This window comes from Leptonychotes weddellii, chromosome 4, assembly GCF_054177405.1.
Source record: "Leptonychotes weddellii isolate Sample4059 chromosome 4, ASM5417740v2, whole genome shotgun sequence".
Lineage (NCBI taxonomy): Eukaryota > Metazoa > Chordata > Mammalia > Carnivora > Phocidae > Leptonychotes > Leptonychotes weddellii.
In genome coordinates this window covers 72,298,415-72,325,560 of record NC_138372.1, presented here as the reverse complement: position 1 = coordinate 72,325,560, position 27,146 = coordinate 72,298,415, and the positions used below count along the sequence as shown (strand labels likewise).

The 27,146-nt window shown below is 52.0% G+C and overlaps 1 protein-coding gene across 5 annotated transcripts in view; it reads left to right on the top strand.

Moving 5' to 3' along the window:
* BCAR3 (BCAR3 adaptor protein, NSP family member) overlaps window positions 1-27,146 on the top strand; it is a 130,251-nt gene that overhangs the window by 80,959 nt on the left and 22,146 nt on the right. For 3 of the 5 annotated variants that reach the window (XM_081818813.1, XM_081818812.1, XM_081818815.1), the window contains 4 exons: window positions 18,759-18,887; window positions 21,534-21,976; window positions 25,153-25,256; window positions 26,314-26,966. In XM_081818813.1, the coding sequence (XP_081674939.1) occupies window positions 18,759-18,887; window positions 21,534-21,976; window positions 25,153-25,256; window positions 26,314-26,966 (1,329 nt within the window). Of the gene's footprint in view, window positions 1-18,758; window positions 18,888-21,533; window positions 21,977-24,148; window positions 24,339-25,152; window positions 25,257-26,313; window positions 26,967-27,146 lie in introns of those variants that run through there. The other 2 variants (XM_081818814.1, XM_081818816.1) reach the window with 2 other exon arrangements.

The following is a 27,146-nucleotide window of genomic DNA, read 5'->3' as shown; positions in this document are numbered from 1 at the left end:
GCTTGCTCGCTCACCAGACACGGATGAGCTTCCAGACCCAACCTCGGGTCCTGCATGGAGCCTCACAGTGCGCTTCCCTGCCCCATTTCCCTTCGGTGGTTACCTGGGAGAGAAAGTCCTCCTGGGCTTAACTCCCTGCCAGAGTCGCCCCAGTGATAATGCCAATCGCTTTATTGACTCCTACTTTAATTAGGGGTTTCAGGTCTTGCCGCTCATAATTAGTTTCCGCTGCAATTAGGGTTTCAAAATTAAATTGGGATTGATTGCCTGATAGCAAAGCAGAAATAAAGCTCCAGTTCTTGACCGTGTATGCTGCTTCCCTTGGCATGAATTTCTCAAACCAAAAATAACACTCTGGTAGCCATGGTAACTTTCCATTTGGTCTAATCCATATCATCTCGGGAGAAACTAGAATGTTATTAATAGTGTTTGTTGTATGGGAAGAAAACTAAAAATATAAAAGCTTCTTCATTACATAGGAGACCATCACACTGGCACTTGGAGGGAATAAAATCTTACTTGCAGAGATTTGCTGGAATTTAGAATGTATTTAGGGGCCTCGTGTGGACTTGCATACAAGGGCCCCGGAAAGGAGTGAGACCGGGGTGGGGGGTGGCAAGGATGGAGTGGAGAGGGCGCCTGGGTGGCTCAGTTGGTTAAGCGACTGCCTTCGGCTCAGGTCATGATCCTGGAGTCCCGGGGTCGAGTCCCACATCGGGCTCCCTGCTCAGCTGGGGGTCTGCTTCTCCCTCTGACCCTTTTCCCTCTCGTGCTCTCTGTCTCTCATTCTCTCTCTCAAATAAATAAATAAAATCTTTAAAAAAAAAAAAGGATGGAGAGGAGAATTAAGGGTATGCAGTCCTCGCTGGCCCCCAGGGAGCTGAGGCCAGAGATGAGATGTTCCAGCCATATTGAGGGTCATGACCTTAACATCCCGGGTGAGAAAAGGAGAGGCTATTTTGCTTATGCCCAGTGGAAAAGAGTTTGGAGTGAAGATATTATTGATCCATAACATTACTGGGGCATGTTCAAGTTCAAAAGTCCCTGAACGTGGAATGTAGTAGCCCATCCATGCATAAGCACTCTTTGTTGGGGGAGGGGGGGGAGTTGATAAATGACAGTGGAGGCCCAGCCCCTCTGCTTTGAAGGACTTACTACAAGAGCATTAGGTCATGGTGTCATTTTGTTACATTTGCAGAAGTCTCTCCAGCTTCCCTGTGCGTCCTTTCACAGGGAATGCAAGTGCATTGTCTTACTGAAGTCTCAAAATGAGTGCTCCAAGTTTGGCAGGGCACCAGTTTACCCCTTCCCACAGAGGAGAAACAGACTCAGAGAAACGACCTACCCAGAATCATTTAGTGGGGCACCAAGGGTTGAAACTGGGTTCTACCTTCATCTGGCTTCAAGCGCAATGTCTGTTCTACGATACCATGTTAAGACCACTGAAACCTAAAATGAGATGATACTGTATATATTAATACTTCAGTGCACAATGTGGCTGGGAAAAAACAGTGCCAACCTCAGTTTTCAGGAGAGGCCTCGGGGGATGTCGAACTGCTTTTCGGAGAATGGGTAATCCTCCTGCAAGTGGTGGCAGGACCACCTTGAGGTCCCTCGTGAACCCCAGAAGGAATTTGGTGAGAAGCACAGTAGATCCCATTTCTAGAATTGGCAGTAAGAACAAACCCCCTACTTCTTCTTGTCCCTGTGTCTCTGATTTTTCTTGTATGGGGACAGGGAGAAAGGAGCTGAATTTTGCCAGTTTACTAATGGCCACCCCTAGGAAGAGCAGTGTGGTTTTAACCCAAGAGGTGGGAGTTACCTTGCAAGTACAGAATAGCCACGATTCTGAAGGACCCTCAACAGAGAGGTTGGAATACAGAGTCAGTGGATGAATGAGCCACTGAGTCTCGGCTAACCAGCCACTAAGTCCAGTGGCTGTGGTCTTGCCAATGAGAAGACATGGCTAGAAGGCAGTGGGTTTTAAGCACATGCTTTCCTACACATAGATTTGATCATCCTTGCGGCCGTCAAGTGCTCTATAGTGGGAAGAGCTGAAATCAGGCTGTTGCTACAGTTGTGTTGTGTTTTGCTTTCAGTCGTTTCCTTTGCCCCCACAAAAAGGATTTGGAGCCTCTCTGAATGCACATTGCAGCCCGAGGTGTCCCATCTGCCCATCCCTAGGGGGTTGGGTTCCTGGAACTTGTTTTCGTTAGAAACTGCCTTCCTGTGTGAATATGGTAGAGCCAACCAAGGTCCCGCTTGCCTTCCCTGTGGCCAGTCCCTTGGTGTGTTTGCTGTTGTGACAGCTTGGGCACTAGGCCTCCATCCTGGTGTTGATGACGGCCTCAGCCGCCGTAGTCAGTAGGGCCGACGCACCATCAGCATCAGCTGTGCAAGGTGGAAAAAGCCACTCGGGAGAAGGCTTTCCAAAGTGACTCAGCCCCTCCTTGTGGCAGCTGCTAGGTGCTCATTTATCTCTCCTGCCCCCCCCCCCCCCAAAAAAAAGCCCAGCACAGCTTTTTTGTAAAGAGACCTAAATGCATTCCATTGGCATCTGGGAGCTTGGGGGATCTGGTTTCAGCATTTGGGAAAGGAAGGACATGCCTGACGGTGGCTGGGTCCCAGCATCCCCTCTCCGCAGACCCCAGAGCTTGGATCCTGGCCGAGGCCTTGTTTTTGTTGGAGAGACGTGGGTGGGAAGCAGAAATGAGACTGGGATCCTGGGAAAATTCTATGAGTGGGTTTATCACCTCCAGGACCACAGAGAAAGGGGCCTGTACCAAACATCGGGGAGGACCCTGGAGAGTCAGGGTGCTCAGGCCACAGAGATCTTCCTGCTCTGCCCTGTGAGAGGTCTGCAGTGCGTGGAGGACCCAGGGCCCTGTCACTGGGTTTAAAGATGTCAGAGACAGCTCTGGGGTCTTTTAGCTGATGCATATTTGGGATGTCTCCAGGCCAGCAGAGAAAACTCGGGCTGCCCTGGTTGGGGATAGGAGGGGAGGGGAGGGAAGGGGAGGGATGGGGAGAGGTGCCTCATGGGTTTGGACTGCGGCATCTCTGTCCTCATCTGGATCTCCACTGCGTGTCCACAGTCCCAGGGGCTACTGCTGGAATCTGGCTCTGGCCATGTCACGGCTTATTCTTCTGGCTTATAAAAGAGCTACTACAATCAATCTTTTAGTTTGTATGGGCAACAGCTCTCCTCAGTGTCCGCTCTGAAACACGGGTGCCATTACAAAAGCAGTTCCACACCAAGAACCCAGAAGCTAGAATCCCGGTTTCACAATAAGACGGAGTTTGAGAGACCCGTGAGCCAGCCTCCTACTTAGAGTTCATCTGCTCCTCCGCCACCCCCACCCCCACCCCCACGCCCAGGCTGTGTGCTGAGGGGCTGCTGGGCGCCGGGCGCTGGGGAGACGCTGCAGGCTCCGGCCCTGAAGGAGCAGTTGCGAGTCCGCTGGGGAGATGGGCGCGCACGCGGCTCTTTCCACGGTGCCCACAGGTGCGGGGCAGGCAGAATACTCAGCGTGTTGTGCGACGCCGGGCCCTGGGTCAGGGAACTTCCTGGAGGAGGTAGCACTGAGCGGCTGCTAAAGGAGCAGTAGGTGGAAGAGGCATGGGGGGGAGAGAGAGAGCGCGAGCGCATACGCATACACGAGCCTCACACGCTGGACCTCAGGCTGCAGCTGAGGAGCGGAAGGAGAGATGGTGGGCGAATGGATCGTGCAGACCAGCGGGGCCAGTGAACAGTGTGGATGGGGAGCAGGGAAAGGTCTGGGGCTTGGTCCCTTTGCGGGGAGCATGAGCTTGAGGATCATAACCAGCGTCTCCCCCAGCTCATGCTTATGTCCTTGAAGCCTCCTGTCAGCTCTGCTTGTCCCTGCTCAGCTCACTCTGGTCTGCCTCCCTCCACCTTCTCTTTAAGCCCTTTTTAAACACTCAGATCTTGTTTCTTCACAGCAGCAGTTAAGACCATCAGGCACAATATTTTCCCGTCCCCACCCCTGACCCCACAAGCCACAGCTATATCCAGATCCAGATCCTCACTTCCTCGGAGGATGAGGTGTCCCTCTCCCTGACCAAGGCTGGCCTGGCCACCTGTGCCCATGACCACCCTCTCCTCAAAGACTCCTCTCCACTGGTCTTTCCTCAGGGACTTTCAGTGTGTCCTTCTCCACCACTTGCCTCTTAGTTTGTAAACATGCTTCAGTCTTTCTCAGTCTAAAAATACTACTTATTTCCATGTCTTCATTTTCTGGTCCCTATCTTCCTCCACCCAAACACTGATGAACACAGTCTCTGCTTCCTCACTTCCCAATGACCCCTCAGCCTCTTTCACCCCACCAGCAGCCTTGCCAAGTCCAGTGGATGCCGTCCAAGTCTGATTTTATTGGAACTCTACTGCACTTGGCATTATTGGCTCTTCCTTCCTGAAAGTCTCTTCTCTTGCCCGCTAGCACACCGCACTCTACTTATTCCCCTGGATCCTTCCTGACCACTCCCACTCTATTGCTAGGGGCTAAATCTTTGTGTCCCCCCAAAATTCACGTCAAAATCCTAACCTCGAGTGTGATGTATTGGGAGGTGGTAGGTGGAGCCCTTATGAATGGGACTAGTGGTCTTACAAGAGACCCCAGGCAGCTCTCCTGCCCCTTCTGCTAGGTGAGGACATGTGGGAAAAGAGCTCTCTAGAACAAGGAAGCAGGCCACACACCCGGTCTGCCGGCACCTTGATCCTAGACTTGCCTCCAGAACTGTGGGAAATGTATGTCTGTGGCTTCAGCCACTCCCTGTATGGTATTTTTCTTAACAGAAGTTCCGATAGACTAAGACACTATCTTCAGTTTCTCTTTCTGGCCTGCCTCTTAATTTTTTTTTTTTTAAGATTTTATTTATTTATATGACAGAGAGAGAGCACAAGCAGGGGGAGCAGTAGGCAGAGGGAGAGGGAGAAGCAGGCTTACTGAGCAGGGAGCCCAACGCGGGGCTCGATCCCAGGACCCTGGGATCATGACCTGAGCCGAAGGCAGACGCTTAACCGACTGAGCCACCCAGGCATGCCATCTGGCCTGCCTCTTAAAATCCAGCGTCCCCTAGCCCTCTTCTGATATGCGCTCAACATCCCATCTCCTAGGTGGCAGTTGAGATAGGCTTCCCCTCATTCCGAGGATTCCCCAGCTTGCACCCAGTCCAGCCCTTCTCCCCACAGAGCCACTCGCACAAGCACCTCCGGCTGTGCAGCCTCTTCCACACACCCGCTCCCTCTGTGCTTCTGTGTTGGCAGTTGGTGGCTCAGCATCTTCCAGGAGCTCCCATGCCTCTTCTCCCCACTCTTTATTTTCAGATCTCATCAGTTCTGTCTTATGATTTTACTCCTAAACATTTCTGTCGTCTGTCTCTTCCTCCCTGACTACCACCAGTACTGTGCTAATTCAGGCCTCGCCATCTCTTGGTTGAAATTCTGTAGAAGCCTTCTCACTGGTCCTCCTGCCCTAAATCTTCATAGGAAATTATTTCTTTTTAAAGATTTTATTTATTTATTTGAGAGAGAGAGAATGAGAGACAGAGAGCATGAGAGGGAGGAGGGTCAGAGGGAGAAGCAGACTCCCTGCCGAGCAGGGAGCCCGATGCGGGACTCGATCCCGGGACTCCAGGATCATGACCTGAGCCGAAGGCAGTCGCTTAACCAACTGAGCCACCCAGGCGCCCAATAGGAAATTATTTCACCCTTATGTTTGACATTTCTAGACACGGGAGCGGGCTGTGCCCTTGAGGCACTGCTTTCCCCGCCCCGCACGTGAACAACTCTAATTGCTAGAAGGTCCTTCCTTGCATTGAGTCAGTCTGTGCCCTTGCAGTGTCTACATTATTCTGCAGCTAAGGGGGCATCATAGCCCTTCAGATGCATTTCTTCCCTCACATTATTGTGAGCATGTCTGTTCTAAACCAAATTGGCTGGTATGAGTGAACACTTAGAAATAAAACTGTGTGTATGTGTTGGGGGGCTGATTCTAGATTAGTTTCCCTAGGGACTTAAACCAAGAATATTTGACCATCATTTGTGATGGCAATAGCCCAAGCCTTCAGCTATTTCCACACAGCCCTCGTGTTTCTCTTAAGTCTGTGCGGTATGGACTAAACATTTCCAGTTCTTTATATACTTTGGGAGACTTGGATTGTAGTTTTTAGTCAATCCCTTATTCTGTAAGTCTGAGCAAATCATGAAACTTCAGGGCCTTGGTGAGGTTTTCTCTTGGGAGATAGAAATCTTACTACCTTTTGAACTCCAGGGATGTTGTACTGATTCATCAGATCTGAGTTGTATTGTTTTATGTGTCTTGGTTCTCTGAAGTTCAGCTGCTGTTTGCCCGTTTCTGCCATGAGCTCTAGCATGGTGATTGTGGTTTTCAAAAGCTTGTTAAATGAGATATGTGAGTATCAAGTGTTTTGAGCTCCTCTGGGAGAAATAAACCTTTAAAGTGACGTGTGAGTTGTCTGTTGGAAGTGGTGGAGTCGATACTTGGCCAAAACCCATCTTGCGATGAATCATTTGGTTTTGCTGAGAACCTACTGTGTACTTTGCCCTGACATATGATGTGCTTTATCCTAACACAGATGTCTGAGACAGTTGTTAGTCATGGCATGCTTTTGGAGAGGTAAATTTGGAAAAAGGCATTTATTCTACACCCCACACTGGAAAGGTTTCTGAATCTTTGGATTTTCCTCCATGTGTTTGGCATATCTCACTTTTCTTCCAATTACATCTCCTAGTGTCTTTCAACCACGATGCGTTTTGTTTATTCAGTGGTGCCTCATTCATTCAAGGTGAATTAAGAAAAGGATGATACAGTTGACCCTGAACAACCCCTCCGTGGAAAGTTCATGTATAAATTAACTACTAAGAGGGGAGCCTGGGTGGCTCAGTTGGTTAGGCGGCTGCCTTCGGCTCGGGTCGTGATCCTGGGGTCCAGGGATCGAACCCCGCATCGGACTCCCTGCTTAGTGGGGAGCCTGCTTCTCCCTCCCACTCTGCTCCTCCCCGCCCCGCTCGCTCTTACTCTATCTCCCTCTCTCTCAAATAAATAAATAAAATCTTTAAAAAAAAATCCTGAGAGCCCACTGATTACTGGAAGCCTAACATAAACAGTTAACTAATGCCTATTTTGTGTGTTTTATGTATTATACGCTGCATCCTTACAATAAAGTAAGCTATGTTATTAAGAAAATCATGAGAAAGTACATTTAGAGCAATGTGCAGTATTTACCCCAAAAGCTCTGCATGTGAGTAGACCTCCACAGTTCTCACGTGTGTTGTGCAAGGGTTAACTATATTTGAATTGAGTTGACTTTGATTTTCTGATATTCTACTGAAGAGCAAATAGGACATCTGTTTTGGACAACAGCTGTGTTCCACCAAATCACTCATAATTTGGATCGAGATGAATTAACAAGGTTGAATTACCAGCGGGAAAGATTTCTGGCTTGCACCTCCTTGCATTCTGAACTTCGGTCAGCTGGTCTCCAAACCCTTATCCTGGGTCTGCCTTAGCCAGGGTAGTCTCTGTTTCTCCTTTCCCCATAGATGCTAACGAAGGACTACTCTTACTGAATGGAATCTCACTGCCAGACCCAGTGATTAATGTTTCACTTCATTGTCTCATTTAGCCTGTGTGCCGACCCTGTGAGAGAAGTATTCTCGGAAGCTGAGGACATGGTTAGAGGGAGCAAAGCAGTGGACGGGGGTTGTCATGGGTTGATTGGTACTCTGCTTTTATTCGAAACCTTTTATTTCACAGACCCACTAAACGATTAAGTGCAAGTGGTGACCTTCAGCCTTCATCCTAAGTGTGGCCATCCGATTTCTCGCTGGGAGGAATCAGAAAACAGGGCTGCCTCATGGGGATGATTTGGCTGTCACTTCTCTGCAGGTTGCCCCAGGAAGTCATCATCTCAATTTGATCGAGAGGGGAAGGTACCTCCCCAGCTTTCAGTAGGGCAAGATGCTAACAAATGGCTTGTTGAGAATGTGATTGTGTTTCAGCTTATCTTTTGCCAGGGAAAGATGAGAGCCCCCCTGGGAGCTGAGCACTGAGTGAGTCCATGGGTGCTTTGTCGAGAGGGTAAGAACACGATGGGCAAAGCCACTGGGGCAGGCAGCGGGGGAAGGAGATCTTACGGTGTAAGGAGTGTGTGGAGCAATTTCCCGCCCGTGTAGGTAACCATCGTGAAGGGGACAGCCACATCGGTTGGTGTGGGGCGTGCCGCATGCTGTCCAACTTCGAATTCCTCCTACAGTTTTTAAACTCATCACTCTCCTGTAAAAAATAATTTTCAGCCCCCTGGTGTTCCATCAAAATAAAGCCAAGCGTCAAAAGCAATAACGTCATGACCCTGAAGGATGGGAAGGCGTGGAGAATGATGGGGGATAAAAGGCAACAGGGGTTGAACATCTAGGGGAGCTACGGGCACCCATCACAATGGGGAGCCTAATGCAATGAGTTAAGCCTGAGGGGGATCAAGTTACTTCTGCGCCTAGGGGGTGCACCCGTGTTAAGACTTCAACCTGCACAATTTAAAATGAACCAGTCTTTTTCATTCACACACATGGAAAGCAGAATTTTAATGGAAATTTCTCAGAACCTTCATAAACAAAGGAGTTCCAAACATCCACAGATGTTCTCTTCATATTTCCTATTCATGGTTTATGAGCCTCTTTTGATAAGTGTTTGATAAGGTTTGATAATGAACAAAAAGGAAATCTCTTGGATTTGGGCTCTCCGGTGGGTTTGATGGCAGTTTCCTGTCTGCGCCAGGGTGTGATGGCCCCCACATCATCGTCTGTCTACGAAAAGAAAAATCACATGTGATAGGAAAACGAAGCATCTTAATTTAACAGCAAATTGCAAATCTGTTTTTAATGGCACTGGAGTAAGAATCTGGTGTTAACTGTGATAAATTATACAGGTTTAATTATAAAATGGTAAAATGGCATCAAAAGCCATCTGCAGAATCTTTTCCGAAGATAAGATTCTTTCTAGGATTCGGAAAGGAGGAATTTATGTCATCAAGGTACTTAAACATCAACATCAAATTAATTGAAGTGTTTCAGAATGCTCAAACTTTCTGAGATTTTATGAGCTGTCTTCGCTACTGATTCCTTTCTCACAAGGGGCTAGACCTCTCGCTGACCTCACATAAGCTAGAGAACTCTTGAGAACTGCACCAAACTGCTGCTCTTCAGATGTCTTGTCCCCTCAAAGAGGCAGTGACCCATCAGGCCACGGAGTCATTCTTAGCCACGCCCGCGTCTCCCAGCAAATCTAGCCCCGGGTTTCACTGAGCTTTAATGTAAGGATTGAAAGGAGCAGGCTCAGGGGAAGGGGCCCCGGTGAGACCAGAGGTCCCCATTTGTCAACAGCCCAACACTTAAAAGGTGGGGACATGCTCGGGGTCTCTCCCTTCTAGCCCAGAGAGCACCTGCGCGTGAATCCGAATAAGGCACCTCTCCGCAACAACTTTCTTGCCATCTGCCAGGCAGCCGTTGCAATCAATATGGAGATTTTCCGTGTCTGTGTGTGAGGGGCATCTCCTTGGATACAGTCCCGCTGCGTGCTGTACGTGTCCCAGAGCCGATGGCCAGGCCGCCGTGTGCCACGCACTGGGCTGGCCCAGGCTGAAATGCCCAATTGCCCATGCCACCATTTGCTTTTGTCTACTAAATGGGATATTTAAAACTTTAATTTGACATTTTTTTTTTCCTCTTTGGGCTTTTATTTACAAAGTTAATTGTTTACTTAACTAAAGCCTTTGGCTTTAATCACAGTCATTAGCACGGAAATGCTGGTTGTCTAGCCTAGCACCCAGCGGGAGAGCTGCATCAGTACATTCAAGCCTTTCTTCATTTATCTTTGGAGTATAATAAAGTATTTTTAGGCAAGCCAGAAAGAAAGTGAGTGTCGATAAAAGGTGACAGAGAACCTAATATACAAATTGTTTCATATCAAGGCTTGAAGATTGCCACCAGTGCTACCTTCTTTCCTTCCATTCTGCCTCCGATGAAAACATCTGAGGGGTCCTGCTCAGGGTTGCTGGGCTTAAAGCTCGGGGAGAACTGGATTTTTATTTTTTGGCCGGTGGGCAGGGTTAAGAGTGGCAGGAGTAACTGGGCTTTATTCATCCTGTGGGTTCATGATCAATTTATGCAGGTTTTCAATGGTAAAAAAAATAGCACCCGATCTTCTAAAAAGCCCCTGATATACTATGGAATTTGATTATAAACTAGTCCATTGCTTGAAATTCAACACAGGGCAGGGACTCAAAGGCGCCGAGTGCCTGACATCTCCAAAGAATCTCATTTTTAAGCAGATTTACTTGCAGGACGGTCCTGTGTGTGGCGGCCTCAGCAAGGCTTCAGAATGCTTTGTGTCACGGTTATCCAGTGTGTGCTTTTTGAGAGTGGGAGCTCAATCCCTTCGTATGTTCGTGCTTATTTCGGGACTGCAGTGACGCAGGCTCCAGGGCATTACAGGTTCGGTGGATTCGAGATGAGGGTCTGTCCTTTTGGACTCCTGCCTTGTCCCATCTCAGGCCACCTGGTGGCCGCTCAGGGCACATCCTGAGGGGTTTCCCAGCAGCTCGCAGGAGGATGCAGGCTTCGCTCAGAAAATAAACCAATTTTGTGTGATGATCCACAACACCAGGCACACTTACGGTGGTGTTTGTGATCATAATTTCTGGATTCAATTTCCAGAATCGAATTGTTTGGTGCTACTTGATGAGAGGCCTGGACTGTTGTCGACCTCTCCCTCAACTGAATAAACCGCCCAGGGCAGAAGAAAGGAAGCTTTTGTTTGAGAGCTGGTAGAATCTGGGTGCTCTGGCTCGCCGCTCCTGACTGGGATAGAATAGCCCAGAAGCTTGCCTCCCTCTTCATTCTCTCTCTCTCTCTCCCTTCCCCCCATGCCTAAGGATAAATCGGTTGTTCCAACTTCTAGCTTTTTTATTCCATCAGAACTCAAGTCTCAGACGCCAGTTATCTCTGCAACCTTCCGATGGATTTCATAAGTCTTTAAAAACAAATTCTCCAGTTAAGTTATTTTCCATTCTTGTGGCTACCAGCCTGCTTGGAAAGGGCTTGCAAATTCTACATTGTTTCAAGGCAGCGCCTGCCGGGCACCAGGCCGGGTGCTGGTGCCCATGCTTTCTGTGCCTTAGATCAGGGAGTCCCAGGGAGTGAGACCTCTTACCCTCTTGGCGCGTACAGAAGCAAGGTAGGCAAAGTCTAGAAAGGTGGCCAGGGTCACCTGTTCTTGACTGACCTCCACACTCTCTTTTTCTCCCCACCCGGTGACAGGAAGCTTGGCTCCGGTCAGTAAGTGTTTACTGGGCACCTGCTGTGTGCCAGGCACGAGGCTAGGCTCGGGGAGCCAAAGGCAAATGTGGCCTGGCCTCTGTCCTCAAAGAGCTATGTCCCGCCGACCACACTGCCTCACTGGCTAGCTGTCATTAGTGGATTAGAGAAGAACAGATTGGCTTAGTTAGGCCTTCAAGGCCCCTGCCTGCCTCATCCAGCTCCCACTCTGTCCTCTCCCCATTGCCCAGCCTGGACTCCTGCCAGGAGCCTCTGCGGGGGTGACCTTGCCGACTCATGGACTCCCACTGCGGAACGGCAGTACCCTGGCCCGTTCCTCCCCCGCCCCGGTCAAACCTCTGCCAGTTACTTTGTCCTCACATAGGCATCCATAGCCCTCTTGTGATCCAGGCCTTCTAGCGGATTCAGACATGGATCCCGGTATGCGGTGTCAGTATATTGCAAAGGGGGTGGGTCACTTCGCTGGGGTTAAAAGAAATGCATTCGGAGTTCAGGGGTCTAGGAGGACAGGGCAGGTTAGGGGTGTGTGTCCCCCCGGAACCAGGTCTGAGCCCTGGGAGAGTAAAAACCAGGCATAGGAGCCCATCCGGTTTTTTGTGGGGGTGCTAGAAGAGTCTCTGGATCTCCTGTCAGCCCTCGCTGGGGCACCCCTTGACTAACATCTCCCAGCCAGGAAGCTGTGATAAGTGGGTGGTAGAGTGTAGGAGCAGAGACGGGTAGGGAGGTTGTTAGGAGGCTATTGCAGAAGTTCAGGGAGAACAGAACCCGGTAACCTCAGTGGGGGTTAGAATGCATTTGGTAAGAGGTAGAATCCGGAGGTTCTTGATTGATGGAGCCTGTTCTGAGGGTTCTCGTTTGGGTAATGAGGGCAGAGGGGCCAGTGACCAGGAAAGGGGGAGAAGGGCGGGCTTTGCAGAGATGGGTTCCATTGATTTATATCGGCATCCAAGTTCTGGAGTGGATTCTGGTCAGTATCCCAGCACCCACCCCAAGGGCTAGAGATAGAAATTTGGCCATCATCAGCACATTTCAAAAGTCTCGAACTGGCTTTGTGCCCTGGGCCCCAGCCGGGCCCTTCTGCCCACGGCAGCCAGATTGATCTGTCTAAAAGCATCTTTTTTTGTACCTGTTGCCTGTTGAAAATCTAGGCAGAGATTTTCGGTGACTCACTATCTGGAGTGTGAAGGTCTAACCCCTCAGTGTCCGACTCCCCTCCATCTGATCCCTGCCTTTCTGGACCAGGACCCCTTTGGCACAGGTAACAGGAGTCCAGGGCAAACTAGCTTAGGTCACAAGGGGAGTTTGCTGGTGGTTGGAGTCAGCTGGGGCTTAGACGTGCATGCTGCCGGGACACCCTCCATCTCTTGTTCCTCTTCTCTTTGCGCGCGGATTTCATTCTCCACCAGTCGGCTGCACATGGTGGGTCAGTGTGAGGTGCAGCAACTGTATGCTTCTAGTCCCATGGCGCACCCCCCTCCCCCCCACATGGGGCCACAGCGACTTTTCTCACTGGGACAGGGAAACCCGAAGGCCAGTGAGATGGAGTAACTTGCCCAGGCTCCAGAGCAGAAGGGCAGGGATAAGCTCTGGGCAGTGTGTCTCCAGAGCTCAGGGCTGAGTTTCAACGGTTGCTCTGCGTGTGGTCTTCCGAGAGCACTGTGCCCTCCTGAGGGTAGGGCCCAGGGTGTCATCCCCTGCCGGCAAATACGTTGGCATATTGCTTGGCCATGATTGTTGATGGCCACAAAGTGGTGCCTTTCCAGTCTTTCCCAGGTGATTTGCACAATTTACAATTCTATGGGAACTGGGAAGCTTTTCTTAGAGGTAGGAACAGAGTAAAATAAAAATTATAATGCAGATGACATCTTTTTCTAATCGGCTCTGCTGTCTCCTGCATACAAATGAGTGTCGCGCCTTCTCTGGGGCTTTCCCACAGCTTACTGTGTGCACACCCTCCATCGTCCCCAAACTTAGGAGCGCAGACCTCCTCTGAGGAGGCCCGGGCCCATTGTTGCGCCTGATTTGAAATGCAGGCGCTAATGTCAGGCAGCCCTTGCGAGAGGAGACCCCGCGCTCTGTTCCTCCTGGGCTGGAACAGCTTTTTCTTTCTGGGAGAGCTGTTGAAATGTGGGTTTCCGTGTTAATCAACGTTCCCAGCACGTTTGTGGAACTGGCTCTGCACGTCCAGAATGTGTTTTCCGACCATCCCCTGGGCTCTGGCTGTTGCAGCCAGTCAAGAACAGACTTGCTGGGGCTGTGTGGGGCTGCAGAGACGTTCAGTCCAGATTCAGAGCGATAGGCATGATTTTTGGAGCAGGCCGCAGCAAGCTCGGACTGATCCTGGCAGTGTAGCCGGACCAGAGGTGGTGGGCGGGCGGGCGTGCGAGGCAGCTCGTGGACGCGCGGCTGGTTTCCTTAACTGCTTCCCTCCCAGGCACCCACCCCCTACGCATCTGTGCATCAGACTGAAAGCACCTCTGGGGTGAAGCGTTTCTTTTCTGTAACCAGATGGGTAGCATTCTGGTATGTCTCTGATAACAGTTAACCGTGCTGTGTCCCAGGGATGTTGTGAGTGCTTTCCCAAAATGGACCCATTCCATCCTGATTAACATCTCGTCACGTACTATCATCCCCATTTTGCAGACCAGGAGCCTGAGGCTCTGTGGAGAGGTAAAGTCATTTACCCAAAGCCACACAGCCAGTCAGTGGCACGTGGCCCGTGGATGGAGGGAGAGGGCTGGCCGTGCTTACGTACTGTGCTGTGGCGTCCGGGTTATTAAGAGGCTGGCAGCAGGAAGGAGGTAGCTGGACTCAGATTTCCCTGAAAAGCAACAATTCCGGTAACGAATGAATTTTCTAACTAAACTTCAGTTTGGTAGGACAGGTGTGGGCCTCATCCACCCCCTGCATTTGCCCTAGTTATCAACTCACCTCCCTCATCTCAGCCCCCAGAACCAATGACTGGGACAAGATGAAATTTTGGAAGTGGAGCCAAGTGAGTGGGAAACCATGTTATAGTAGTTACCTCCCTCTCTCTCTTTCCTGCTCAAGGTATTCTGATTACTTAATTTACGTCCATAGCCCCTTTTCTTGCACCCCTCCCCTCCCCCAGAGAGAACTCTCAAATTTCTGGTAGATCCAATTCAGGCAAAGCCTCGGAGCAGGAGACGTGGGTCCCGCCCACATCTTTCTCTCCTGGGGGCCGTGGGTGGATCTGGTCACTCGAATGAACCTGGCAGAGCTCACGGGCAGAATGTTCTTGATCTAAAGCCTAGCAGCTCCGCTTTCTCTGGAGGGTGCACCCCAGCTACTGTGGGGGGTGGGGGAGCTCAGCATGGCTGGATCCGGAGCCTGCGCTGGGGGCTAGAGAAACTGGACTCTGCCTCCAGCCCACCCACTGCCACCTCCTCTCCTCAACATAAGGAGCTCGGGTAACACAGAATCAGACTTGCCTTCTAGGCATGAAGTTCCAGTTCAGGGGAGAGCAGTTAGAGAACTTGAGCATGGAGGAGAAGGTGTGTACTATAATGTGCTTGTTAGTAACATTTATAGCATCTGGGTGAGATAGCAATTATTCATGGGTTTTCTGGCTATCTGTCTCTCTGGTGGTTGAAGAACATAAAATGCAAAGGGCCAGTGAGGACTGCTTTCCATTCAGTGTAAACTTGCTGAGAGAGCCCAGCTATATGGTACTGGCTCTGGGTGCCACAGTGCCCTCTGTCACAGAGGCCCGCTGGCCCGCGCTCGCAGAAGACTGAGAATGACTCGGGTCCAGTCTTGGAGGCACACTGCGTTCATAAGATGTCTGCAGAAACAAATGGGAAAGCGTTGGGAAAGATGAGCTGGGAGATGAGCCTCTAGGAGCGGGGACAGACTGGTATGAAGGGGTTGTGTGCTCTTTACTCTCCCGAGATGGGAGGGCGCCGGAGGGCGGGGACCTGTGCTGCCTCTTCGGCTGGTCTCACGCATACTTCTGGGCCGGGCATGAGATAATGATGCATGTAACTGTGGGAGTAGGGACTTCTCTCTTCTGCTCTTTCCTCAGAAGGTAATCTCAGGAAGGCCAGGAGGCTTCTTAGGGCATTAGTGGAATCAGTCAGAACTTCAAAGGACGCCGGTGAGGACACCGAAGAGATAAAGCCATTGCCAAGGGCAGTGGCACCGCTGTGTTACCCCAAATTGCTAGAATTTCTTTTGCGGCCCCAAAGACCCCAGAACTAGCCTAGGCCGTGCCTGAAATGGCTGCATTTCAGGGGGAAATTCATCTTCGGCCCAGATGGCCGCAGTTAAGTGGAGGGGCGCACTGTTAGCAGAAGTTCTGGTTGTTGGGGGCAAGCCGACAGAATTCTGCCGACATCACAGTCCCATGTGACCTATCCTGTGAAGCAGGAATGTCGGGCTTGGTCCCCCGGGAGCACAGATGTCCATCACAGTGCTCTCAAAGATGCAAATGGATGCATTTTGCCAGATTTTCCTACATGGTCACCCCTCACCCACCATGAAGTTGAGGTCCTTCCATCAAAGTCCTTATATATAGTGGCACAATCGTAGTTGGCAAGGGCAAGGCTCACAAAATATAGGCACTTCGGAAAAATAATTAGAAGATGCATTAATGTGTGTGATTTAAAGAGTATGTGAAAGTTCTAGAAGGCATTCACCCCCAAAATAACTACTAACGTAATCATGAGGGCGACCCTATGTGGGTGACTTTTGAATTGCCTTGTTCAGCTGTTTGAGAGATGTTGCCCACGTCATCTGCTGAGGTGGAGGCTTCCGGAGGCCAGCCTGGCTCTTTTTAATATAGTAGAATCGGCTCTCACTGGTTTGAAATGAAGAGCCCTTGCTTGCAATTGCTTGCTTGCTCTGGATCTGTCTCCCTCCCTCCCTCTCTTCCTCCTTCTCCCCTCTCCCCCAAATTATAAATCTAGTCAATTGTGTAACCTCCTGACTTTGCACAAATTATGCAAGAGCTTAAGGGCACAGTTTTTGAAGTCTGAGTTTCCATCTCAAGGGAGGGTCAATCTTTCTGACCCCCCTTGTCTCTCCTCCCTTGGTACTTTCCTGCAGTGCCCTATCATGCCCCATCTCCACAGTCCACAGTGGGGGGAGAACAATAATTGTGGATTTTCCTCTAAGGAAGTAGGGCAAAAGTAACAAGATAGCAGATTTTATATTTCTGGTAATAAGTGTAAAGCGGTATTATTTCAAAATCTGGAATGAAGGATTGTTGTTTATAAAATGCTAAGAAATCTTGCTATTTGTGAAGGATGCTGAGAAGAAGAGAGAGGGGGTGATGGTGGGAAGTGGCCTGGGTATTGGGCATCAGGGAGGAAGGAGACTGGCTGTAAAGAGAAATAAGGGAACAGCTTTTTGGGTCTGGGTGAATACAGTTTGAGTGGAGGGTTACACAGGGGGTATGACTCCTGATGACTACATTTTCAGAGCTCGGGCCAAGAAGAAGTGGGCCCAGGGCACAGTACAAGGGATTCAGGCTCTGCGTAAAGACTGTCAGGGTGGCCAAATAGAAGCTAGGGTCATAGTATGGGTTAGGATTTTAGTTCAGCTGCCAGTAACAGGAACAACCAAAATATGGGCTCAAACAGGACAGAAGATCACACGAAATATCTGGAGGTGGGCAATCTGGGACCGTTGTGAGGGATCTGGGCCTGTTGGGGCCTCTGCTGCCCCATTTGGAGGATGCAGCTCCCTCCTCGTGTCCAAGATGGCGCCGCGGTTCCAGCCGTCACATCTCAGCTTAGAAGTCCCGCTAAGCGGCAGTGCGCCTTTCCTTGGCCAAGTAAAATTGGGGAATGACATCCTTTAGTTGTGTGGCAACATGCTCAGCTGACACGGGGCTTCGAATAGTTTGAGATTGAAGAGGAGAAGCTCTGTAACGAAGAAAAGGCTAGAGAGACTTCATCTTGGGGTATTGGTTCATTCAGTGACCGAGGAGAGCCTAATACGTTCAGGCATTGCTGCAGGGCGGTAGGAAGGCAGGTGGGTTTCTGCTCTCGTGAAACTTAAAATCCAGTGGGAGGCAAGACAGATAATAAACTATCAGTGAATGCGGCCTGGTTGACAATCTGCATTCTGGACTCAAGTCTTCCCAATGAGCTGTGTTCAGATGTGACTGGGCATAATTGATGGATGTGGGATGCTGCGGACGCCTGTGGGCAGCTGGCATGGCCCACGTGGGCATCTCTGCGGTGCAGGAGTCCACTCTGTGGGGCAGGGTGGTGGGAAAGCGGAGCGGGAGAAGTGAGCAGTTGGGAAACCAGAGCCCCACCCTGAGCGGCCCTGAATCCTCTGCAGCCGGCGCCCTCCTGGGCCAGTGTGCCCACAGAGACTTGAGGGCTGTAAAAATCCCAAGTCTGTTTCCTTTCCCTTGGGTGCAGCCTCTTCCCTGGCTGAGGTGCAGAGCAGTGGGATGAGAATCCGGTGATTCCTAGAGGCTTTTGAGGCCAAGTTGGGGAACTTGGGAAAACACAAGGACCCAGCGTTTTCCTGCTCCCATGACCTTCAGCCGGTGATCCGTGAGCCTGGTTTTTGCTGGGAACCAGGCAGGTGTCCAAGTTCAGCTCCCATGAAAGTGGGCGTGGATTCTAAATGAAACCTGGAGCCAGTGTGGCCCTCCCGGACTCCCGCCCCGGCCACCGTGCAGGGACCTATATCCGCGATTCTCAAACCCTCAGAGGCGAGACACCAGTTTTTCAAGTTTCAAGTTCTAATCTGTCATAAAAATGAAATATCAGAAAAATGAAATTAAAAAGACAAAATACACAGAGTCAGACTTGTGTTGTTAGATTCAAGAGACAAAATGCTTCTGTCCGCTTGCTCTAAATGTTTCTAAAGGTGAACTCAGTTCCTGATTGCAGTTTGCCAGTAGCAAAGAATTCGGGGCCATTACCGTCATCAGCCTGGGGACTGCGCTTTGGACGGCTGTCCTTCCCGCTCCGGACCATGGGCCATCCGAGGATGGCTGTCCTTCCTGGCTCCGTGTGCGGACAGTCCCCGGGGAGAAGGAGGAAGGTCCCCTGGCTGAGTTGTGCCTCCCTCCCCGCTCATCTCTCTGTGGCGCCCCCTAGCCAGCGCCCCTTGTCTTCAGCGGCTCTCGGGGCCCACTGATAACAGGAACAGCTCGCCCGTCTCCTCTCATAGTCCCCGTGTGTAGCTGAAAATGTTACTACATACTTGCAGCCGGAGAAGGGAAAGGTCACAGCTAATTGTAATCATTATCCAGGCTTCCCTACCTGCACGAGGCTTTTGGCATATCCTGGCTTGATTAGCCAAGCAGCTAACCGCGAGGCGGGCGGGCCTTTCCAGCTGGCGGGCCTGGCCGTCCCGGGCAGGGCGGGGGGACGTCACCGGTGATCCTGTGTTGCAGTTCTCCAAGGAGAGGCACATTATGGACAGGACCCCCGAGCGGCTGAAGAAGGAGCTGGAGGAGGAGTTGCTGCTGAGCGGCGAGGACCTGCGAAGCCACGCCTGGTACCATGGACGCATCCCCCGCCAGGTACCCGCGCCTTCCTGCCAGTGCGCGCCCGGCCAGCCTCAAACGCCACCACACTGCCCACCCCGCGGGCTCACCCTCCAGCGCCACACCCCCCCCCCCCCCGGCGGAGCAAGCCCCAGTTCAGCTAAAAGCAAATATAATAAAGCGGACTGTAGTAACGTAGGTCTGTCTCCAAGGAGACCTTGGGAAGAACTAAGGTCAGGAACCCAAAGCACATGTCCCCGGGCCCGGGAGGTGGATGGAGGAAAGGCCGGGGTTCCGCGGTCTGCAGAGCCGGAGCGGGCCGGAGGCCGTGGCCGCAGGGGGAGCATCTGAGGAGGTTCAGATCACTGAACTCCTGGCCGGCTGCCGGCAGCCTCCTACCGTCTGGAGCTTCTCTCTCAAGGCAGTAGTTTAATTTCAGGGGAAGAGAGCGTATCGTCAGGGCGGGTGGCACAGGGCAGCAAGGCGGCCAGTGCCCTCGTGGGGCTGGTGACTGTTCATGCTCCATCCCTCCCCTGCCTGGGCCCCTGGCTGGAGCTAGGAAGTAGAGGAATTATACCAGCGACCCCAGCCCCCCCAGCCTAGAATGTACTCTGTGTGATTGTCTTTTGGGGTGATAGGCGTGAGTGGTTTTTTTTCAGAGTATGGAAACTGAAAAATGGAAGTGCAGAATCAGGGTGTAGAATTTCTCTTGGGTTTTTATGGTAGCCTGATCTGGCCAGTCATTCACCCAGGACAACATGACCAAAAAGGGATGGGTGGGGGGTGGGGGGAAGGGCATCATATTGTGACAATTTTTTTTAGCATAGCAGATTTCTCAGCACTATCAAAGAAATAATCCCTATTCTAACTTCCTTTTTTTTTGTTTTTAGTTTAAAATTGATTCACAATTGTAGACTGGGTGGCTCAGTTGTTAAGCGTCTGCCTTCGGCTCAGGTCATGATCCCCGGGTCCTGGGATCGAGCCCCGCATCGGGCTCCCTGCTCAGCGGGAAGCCTGCTTCTCCCTCTCCCACTCCCCCTGCTTGTGTTCCCTCTCTCTCTGTGTCTCTCTCTGTCAAATAAAATATTTAAAAAAAATAAATAAAACTGTAGACTATAGAGAGTATAAAATGAAGAAAATGAAACTTTCACCCATAATTTTCTCTCCTGGAGATAGCCACTCTGAACATTTTGATATAATTCCTCCTCCCAGGCTTTGCAAGTATGAGATCATACCACATAGACTTTTGCAGCCCATTGTCTTCATTTAATGATACATTCTGGGCATTTTCTTCTGCCGTAAGATAGTCTTCTACACCATCCTACATTGTGTGTATGTCCATTGTATGCGTGCCCCACTCTTTGGTGGGCACCCTCACCAACATCCTTTAAGATAACTACTATGTTTATAATTATTTCCTCAGGCTCAGTCCCAAGAAACGGAATTTCTGTGTGAAAACACATTTTTAAGGCAAAGATACAATTTTAAGGTAACCATGGTAGCACACTCTTCTACGCAAACTGATCCAATGTTGGAATATCCTGGGAGAAATGTCAGAGTTTTATGAAACTGATGACCGTCACCACCATCCTTCTCTTTATTGTGATCATGAACTTTGTTTCCCACTTGCAACGAGTATAGATTTTCAGCCACACATCATCTCAGGTTGTCGAACGGCACACTGTAACAGTAATAATGGTAGTTACAGCTAACACTTTACTCCATTAAATCTTTGTAGCTACTGCGTAGGTGACATTATCCCCATTTTACAGGTGATGTAACTAAACCACAAAGAGATGTAACTTGTCCAAAGTCACCCAGTAGAGCCAGAATGCACACCCAGGCGGTCTGGCTCTAGGAACGACCATCTCCAACACAGTACAGATCCTCCTTTTGCTATAAACATCAGCATCTCCATAGTTAACAATTTTTGAGCACCTACCACGTTCCAGGCACTGTCTGGTGCTTTGCATAGATTATGTATGCAAATATATAATCCGCCAGTGAGATGAGACACGGAGCTGACTTGGTGACAGGCCCTCCAGCGAGTGGTGTGCCCAGCACCGCACTCAAGTCTCCGCTTCTACAGTGCCTGGCCTCCCCCTGCGTGTGGACCCCTCCTCCCAGCCAACAAAACCCGCTCCTCCGCCTGTTGGGGGTGGGGAGGGATCAGGCTCCCTGGCCATGCCTTTTCTCCTTTCTTTTGTTTTCTGTCATTTTACTTGCTTCAGGTCTGCGTACACGTCGTCTTCTTATGACACCCCCCTGACCACCCTGTCTCAGAGAACAGCCCTCATCCCCTCCCAGGCACTTCTTATCTCCCTTGCCGGTTGACTTCTTCCTTCCCTCTACAACACCCGACATACCACACCTGCTGCTTACTTGCCTTCGCCCAGGTAGACCGGGGGGAGCTCTGCGCCGGTGGGGACGCTGGCCCGCTTCCCTCCCTCCGGGGGCCCGGCGCCCACAGTCGTCCTCGGCGCGCGGTAGGTGGGCGGCTACTAGTTCTAGGTGCAGGAGGGGGTCTTCTGAGAATCTGACGTTTGAAAAACTCAAGAGCTGCCTGAAGAGGAAGAGACAGAGTAGCGTTGTCCTCCGTTGGCCCGGAGAAGCGGAGAGCGGTGCCGCTTTGAAAAGGAATGTTCGCTTGCCTTTCCGACCCCTCACCGTTTTGTCCCCAAGGTGTCAGAAAACCTCGTGCAGCGGGATGGCGACTTCCTGGTTCGTGACTCTCTGTCCAGCCCCGGGAACTTCGTCCTGACCTGTCAGTGGAAGAACCTGGCTCAGCACTTCAAGATCCACCGGACGGTGCTGCGGCTCAGCGAGGCCTACAGCCGTGTGCAGTACCAGTTTGAGACGGAGAGCTTCGACTCCATCCCCGGCCTGGTGCGCTGCTACGTGGGCAACCGCCGGCCCGTCTCCCAGCAGAGCGGCGCCATCATCTTCCAGCCCATCAACAGGACGGTGCCCCTGCGCTGCCTGCAGGAGCGCTACGGCACCTCCCCGGGCCGGGCCCCGGACGGCAGCCTGGCCGACGGCAGGCCGGACGTGGGCAAGAGGCTGAGCCTCACCGTGGGCGGCGTCCAGGCCCGGGAGCAGAGCTCGCCCAAGGGAAACCTCCTCAGGTGGGTCAGGGCCCCGTCGGGGGTGCGGGTGCTGGGGCCGACGGGGCCACTCTGGACGGGCCCGGCCTTAGTGAGGCAGATGAGGGGCTCACCGGGGAACCGAGGAACAGTAGGTGTTGCTGAGAATGCCAAGTGTTACTGGAATAGCTGTCATGAGGGATGAGTTCCCGATTGAGTTGGTGCCCACGTGAAATGAGGCAGCTGCTGAGGAAGGGGAGGGTTGGCCAGGGGAGATTTGTGCAGAAAGGAGGATCCCGGCTGGTCTGAAGCCTAGGGGAAATTTGGACAGACCCTGCAGAGGGGAGGGCGTTCCAGGTGGGGGCTCAGCGTGAGCATGCGTGGAGCAGTAGGAGAGGATGAGAGTTGCTTCGAGTGGGTAGATCGGTGGGCCTCAAGCAAAGGGCCCACGTAAGGGGCTGGTGGGGGCGGGCTCAGGAAGGTGACCCCAGCCAGATCATGGAGGCCTTAAAGCCGGGCTAAATGGTTTGAGGGCGCCTCAGAGACATGACATGGTGAATGTCCTGAGAATAGAGCAGGGTGGCGATGGGTTGCAGGGGCAGGGAGGGAGCTTGGCGCAGGAAGACCAGTCAATGAGGCTGGAGAGTCAGGCTGTACAGGGGTAGTAGAGGGAGAGCCTGGGACCTTGGCTTCCTGGGACTCTTGTGTGTGTGGGGAAGGTTGGAGAAGGGCCAGTGGGAGACCACAGGAGGGCTCAGAGGGGATGGACTTCAGAGGAAAAACCAGTTGCTGCATCTGCAGGAAACGCGACTGTAGGCTTATCTCTGAGTGCCAGTGTCCAGCAACAGTTTGGGGGTTTGGGAGGGGAGTTCAGCCTGAAGGCTTAGTCCACATGGAAAGGGTGGTTGACTCGGTGAGAGAAGATGGGATTCCTAAGATGGGAGACACTGAGAGACTGGAGGGCTGTGCCCTGAACCTGGGGGTGGGAGAGAGAAGATTCCAGAGAACTGGATGCCCAGCTGAGGCACCCTGCCCTCGATGACCAGTGGCGTGTGCTGTCTTCGCATAGGACCCGTCTCTCATGGAGTTGGGTGTCCGTGCTGCTCTCTGCCCGTTCCAGAAAAGGAGAGCAGGGAAAAGGCGGGCCTGGCAGGGTGTAGATTAGCTCCAGTCCCTGGGTAACACAGGCCCCCTTCTCTGGCTCCCTGGCATCTAAACTTACACACCTAAACCTACATGTTTTATTGCGCTCACTGGTTTTCTTTCTGGACAGGAGGAAATGTCATAAACTGTAATTGGTAGACTGCAAAAATTCAGAAGCAAAACACAGGAGTCTGAGTAATACAAACTAGGCCGTGTGCTGCTACAGAGCTCCCGGTCCCTGTTAGTCAGAGTCTGGCTGTGGACGCTGCCTGCCTGGCCACAGATGCTGGTCCGCCACCGACCAAGCTACTTACCTTCTCTGGGCCTCACTTTGCCCAGCTGGAATGATGGGGTTTGTGAGGGTTAAATGATCGAAGACTTGCAGAGTGCTTAGAACAATGCCAAAGGACTATGTAGGTGTGAATAATCATAATTAATATTATTTTCTGGAGGGCAGTAGAATGTAGGACTCAGTTGCAGGGAGGGAGGCAAGAACTGATACATAGAAATTCTCCTTTTCTTAGTAATAAGAATGGACTGGAGGTCCCTTAAAAATATTAAAGGGGTACTTCTTCCTCTGTTTCTTTTGTGAGTGTGGGGATTGGCTGCTCAACGGAGGAAGAAAAAGGTAATGTCCTGACCAGAGCCAGGGAGTATTGATTGGGCAATGCCCAGAACCCCTGCCCAGTGCGGTGCTGGGCAGGAAGGCCTGCCTCCTGGTCTGCCCTCAGGGACCCGGATTTAGAATAGAAATTTATTTTTTAAAGATAAGATATGAAAGACAGACTGAGAAAGCCTCTCGGTCAATGAGGCAGGCCTAACAGAGCCTGATTGCCCAGTGAAAGCAGAGTTTTTTAAGCCCTGCTACTTTTTGGGCAGCCGCAGGGCAGGGCCGGGAATGTCTAACCGTGGGGGTGGGGTGGGCTCCGCAGGGAAGCGCCTCCTGCTGCCAAGCGCCCTGCCCTCTCCCTCCTCCCCCCCCCCCCACCTCCCCGCGCCCTCGGGCGCCCGCACCTTTGCTGACGTCCGGCCCGCTGGTTGGCCGGCTGGCGGGGTGCGCCCCAGGTGGGGGTTCTGGGCCAGTGGAGTCTGGCTGCTCTGAAGATCACTGCAGAAATACCGCTTGGCCGAAGCCATTGCCTTTTGGAATTTGCCCTCTGCCCTGCCTTATCTCTGAGGGGTTGCTGGAATTTCTCTGTTGCTGGGCGTTTGGGGTTTTTTTGGGGGGATTTGTTTGCTTTTTCCTTTGGTGCTTGCAAAGGTAGGAAAGAACTTTTCAATTTCTATAACCTAAGCTTGTGGGAGGGCTGATTAAAGTTCATTACAACTTGACTGGTGCGGTGCAGTCTCTTCTAGCAAAGAAGAGATTCTGTTTGTGGGGGCTAGAGAAACTCCCAGTCTGAATAGGCAGGGAAGCAGAGGGGTGCCAGCAAATTGTGTGGAGAGTGACATCTCTCCGCTTCCACGCGGGGGCTGCACCCTGTGCCTCCCAGCGCCCGGCTTAGTGAAGGCCTGGGCACTTCCCCAGCTCAGCAGGAGGCCGGCTGTGCAGCCCTCGTCCTTCCAGGAGGATGAGAGTGGCTGGCTCCCTGGGTGATCCCGCGGATTGTCTGGGGGACATGGTGACTTGCGCTGAAATGCAGACTGCCGCACAGCCTCCTTCCTAACTGACACCACGAGGCATGGTGGAAAATGCATTTTAGTTAAACAAGTCACTGCTCCTGGGTCTGTAAGTAATTTTAAGCTCTGTTAAAAGTACACATTCCAGTTCATCAGATTTTCCTGAGAGGATCATGCAGTCTTTGCTCTGTTCTGCTCAACCGGCTGGAAGGGCTCAGAGGAGGCAGCCTGGGACCTGACTGGGTTGGTCGTGGGGACGCGGGGATGGAGCCCAGAGTACAGTCCTGTGTTAACCGCCCCCAGCAGCAATTTCCTCCTCCAGTGGACATTACTGTTGGGATGTGCTGTACCACTCGCCTTCTAAGCAGTCTTTTCTCTTAAAAACTTTCCATGACGCTGCCTAAAGGTTTTACGATTTAATGACACATTTCTGCTCTACTTATCTTATGCTTCAGAAATAAAGAGAAGAGCGGTAGCCAGCCAGCCTCCCTGGATCACATGCAGGACAGAAGAGCCTTATCCCTCAAAGCGCACCAGTCGGAAAGTTACCTGCCACTTGGTAGGTCTTTGGGACTTTTCTGGGAGGAGGGTGACAGTGTTAGCCTGATTTCCTTCAGGCTGTTTCCCTGCTCTGTCTGGTCCCCTGATGTGGGGACGACACAAGGCTGGAGGGTAAGGGGTTTGTGCAACTGTATCCAGATGAGGTCATTTTATGGGTGCTAGCTAGCTTTTAAGCCTCATAACAAACCTTCAGAGCGGGAATGATTACCTTCTTCTTGCTGAGGACACTGAGGCACAGAGGTGAAATGACTCATCCAGAGTTACCCGTCCGGCCCACGGTGAAGCCAGCATTTGAACCCAGGTTTTCTGACCCACGCTCACCCGCTAACTGGTAGCCTTCATGACAGAGGCACGCTCTCTCTGTGCCCTCCCTGGGTGGAGGGGGCTGGCTCAGTGCTGGGCTTCCTGGGGGACCCCTCCTCCTCTCCATTCTCCATTCGCAGCCAGAGAACGAGGAGCTGTGGGATGTGGGCGGACCTCGTAAGCAACTGTGTCAGTGAGCCATGGATGGTTGTTCATTATTTTTATAACTGACCTTCCTTGGGACCACAGGGTGATTTTCCTAATGCCCTTTGGTGAACCACTTCTATGTGGGTTAGCTCAGCATCTTGTCCCCCCTTCCTGGGGTGCCTCTGGCTCTCCCTCAAGGCTGGCTGGATCCGCCCTGGCCGTGAGAGTGACTCAGGCCCTCATGCTATGTGACTAAAGACTTCTGTTCCTTAGGGCAAGACTAGATTACTCACTGACCTCCAGGCGCCATGTCTTGTCCTGTTCTGACTGGACTAACCTCCTCTGACCATAAAATGGCACTGCAGCCCGGCTGCTGGAAGTCACTGGGATTTAGAATCCCCCCAGAAGTGGGGTGCAGCCAGCCAGCCCTCAAAATGCTCTGAACTGCGCTAGATTGGGCGTGGGGAGGTCCTACCGAGTTATCTTTGGGAAGTGAAAGTTGAAACCCAAGGGCATGAATGGAGAGCTGAGGAGTTGTCACTCCAGTTTTGCTTTGTGTTCCCCGTGCAGCTGAGCTTTTCCTGACCCTCTCTTTTCCTCCACAGGCTGTAAGTTGCCCCCGCAGTCCCCGGGGGTGGACACAAGCCCCCGCCCAAACTCACCGGTTTTCAGGACGGGCAGTGAGCCCACCCTGAGCCCGGCATTGGTTCGGAGGGTCTCCTCGGACGCTAGGGCAGGGGAGGCCCTGAGGGGCTCAGACAGCCAGCTATGCCCCAAGCCGCCGCCCAAGCCCTGCAAGGCACCCTTCCTCAAGGCTCCCGCGTCTCCATCCACCTGGCTCAACTCAGACGCCAACTACTGTGAACTGAACCCAGCCTTCGCTGCGGGCTGCGACAGGGGGGCAAGGCCCCCCCTCTGTGCCCAGGACAGTTACGTGGAGCTGCTAACGGCCAAGCAGAACGGGGTGCCGGGTCCCCGGAACTCCGGCACCAACTACTTGATCCTCGACGATGACGGGGCAGGGCCTTGGGCGGCGCCGGCCGTGCAGATGGACCAGGGGCCGGAGGAGGATGAGGCCGAGTTTGTGCTGCCCCGTCTGGAGACGGCCTCCTCATTCAGACCCAATGACTTTGAGTCGAAGCTCCTTCCTCCTGAGAACAAGCCCCTGGAAACAGCACTGCTGAAGCGGGCGAAAGAACTGTTCACTCAGCACGACCCCAAGGTCATTGCCCAGCACATGCTGAGCACGGACTGCGTGGTAAGTGGCCAGGCAGGTGGGTTTTGTTCTGGCTTCGGAACGTTTGGAAGGAGTTGGCAGGCTGGCCTCGCTCCACCTCACCCTTGAAATGCGTGGCTCGGAGAAAAAGTCAGAAGATAACCTGGGCGGGGATGTATTTAAAGGGTGGGAAGCACAGGCCTGGGACAACCTTTGCCCGGG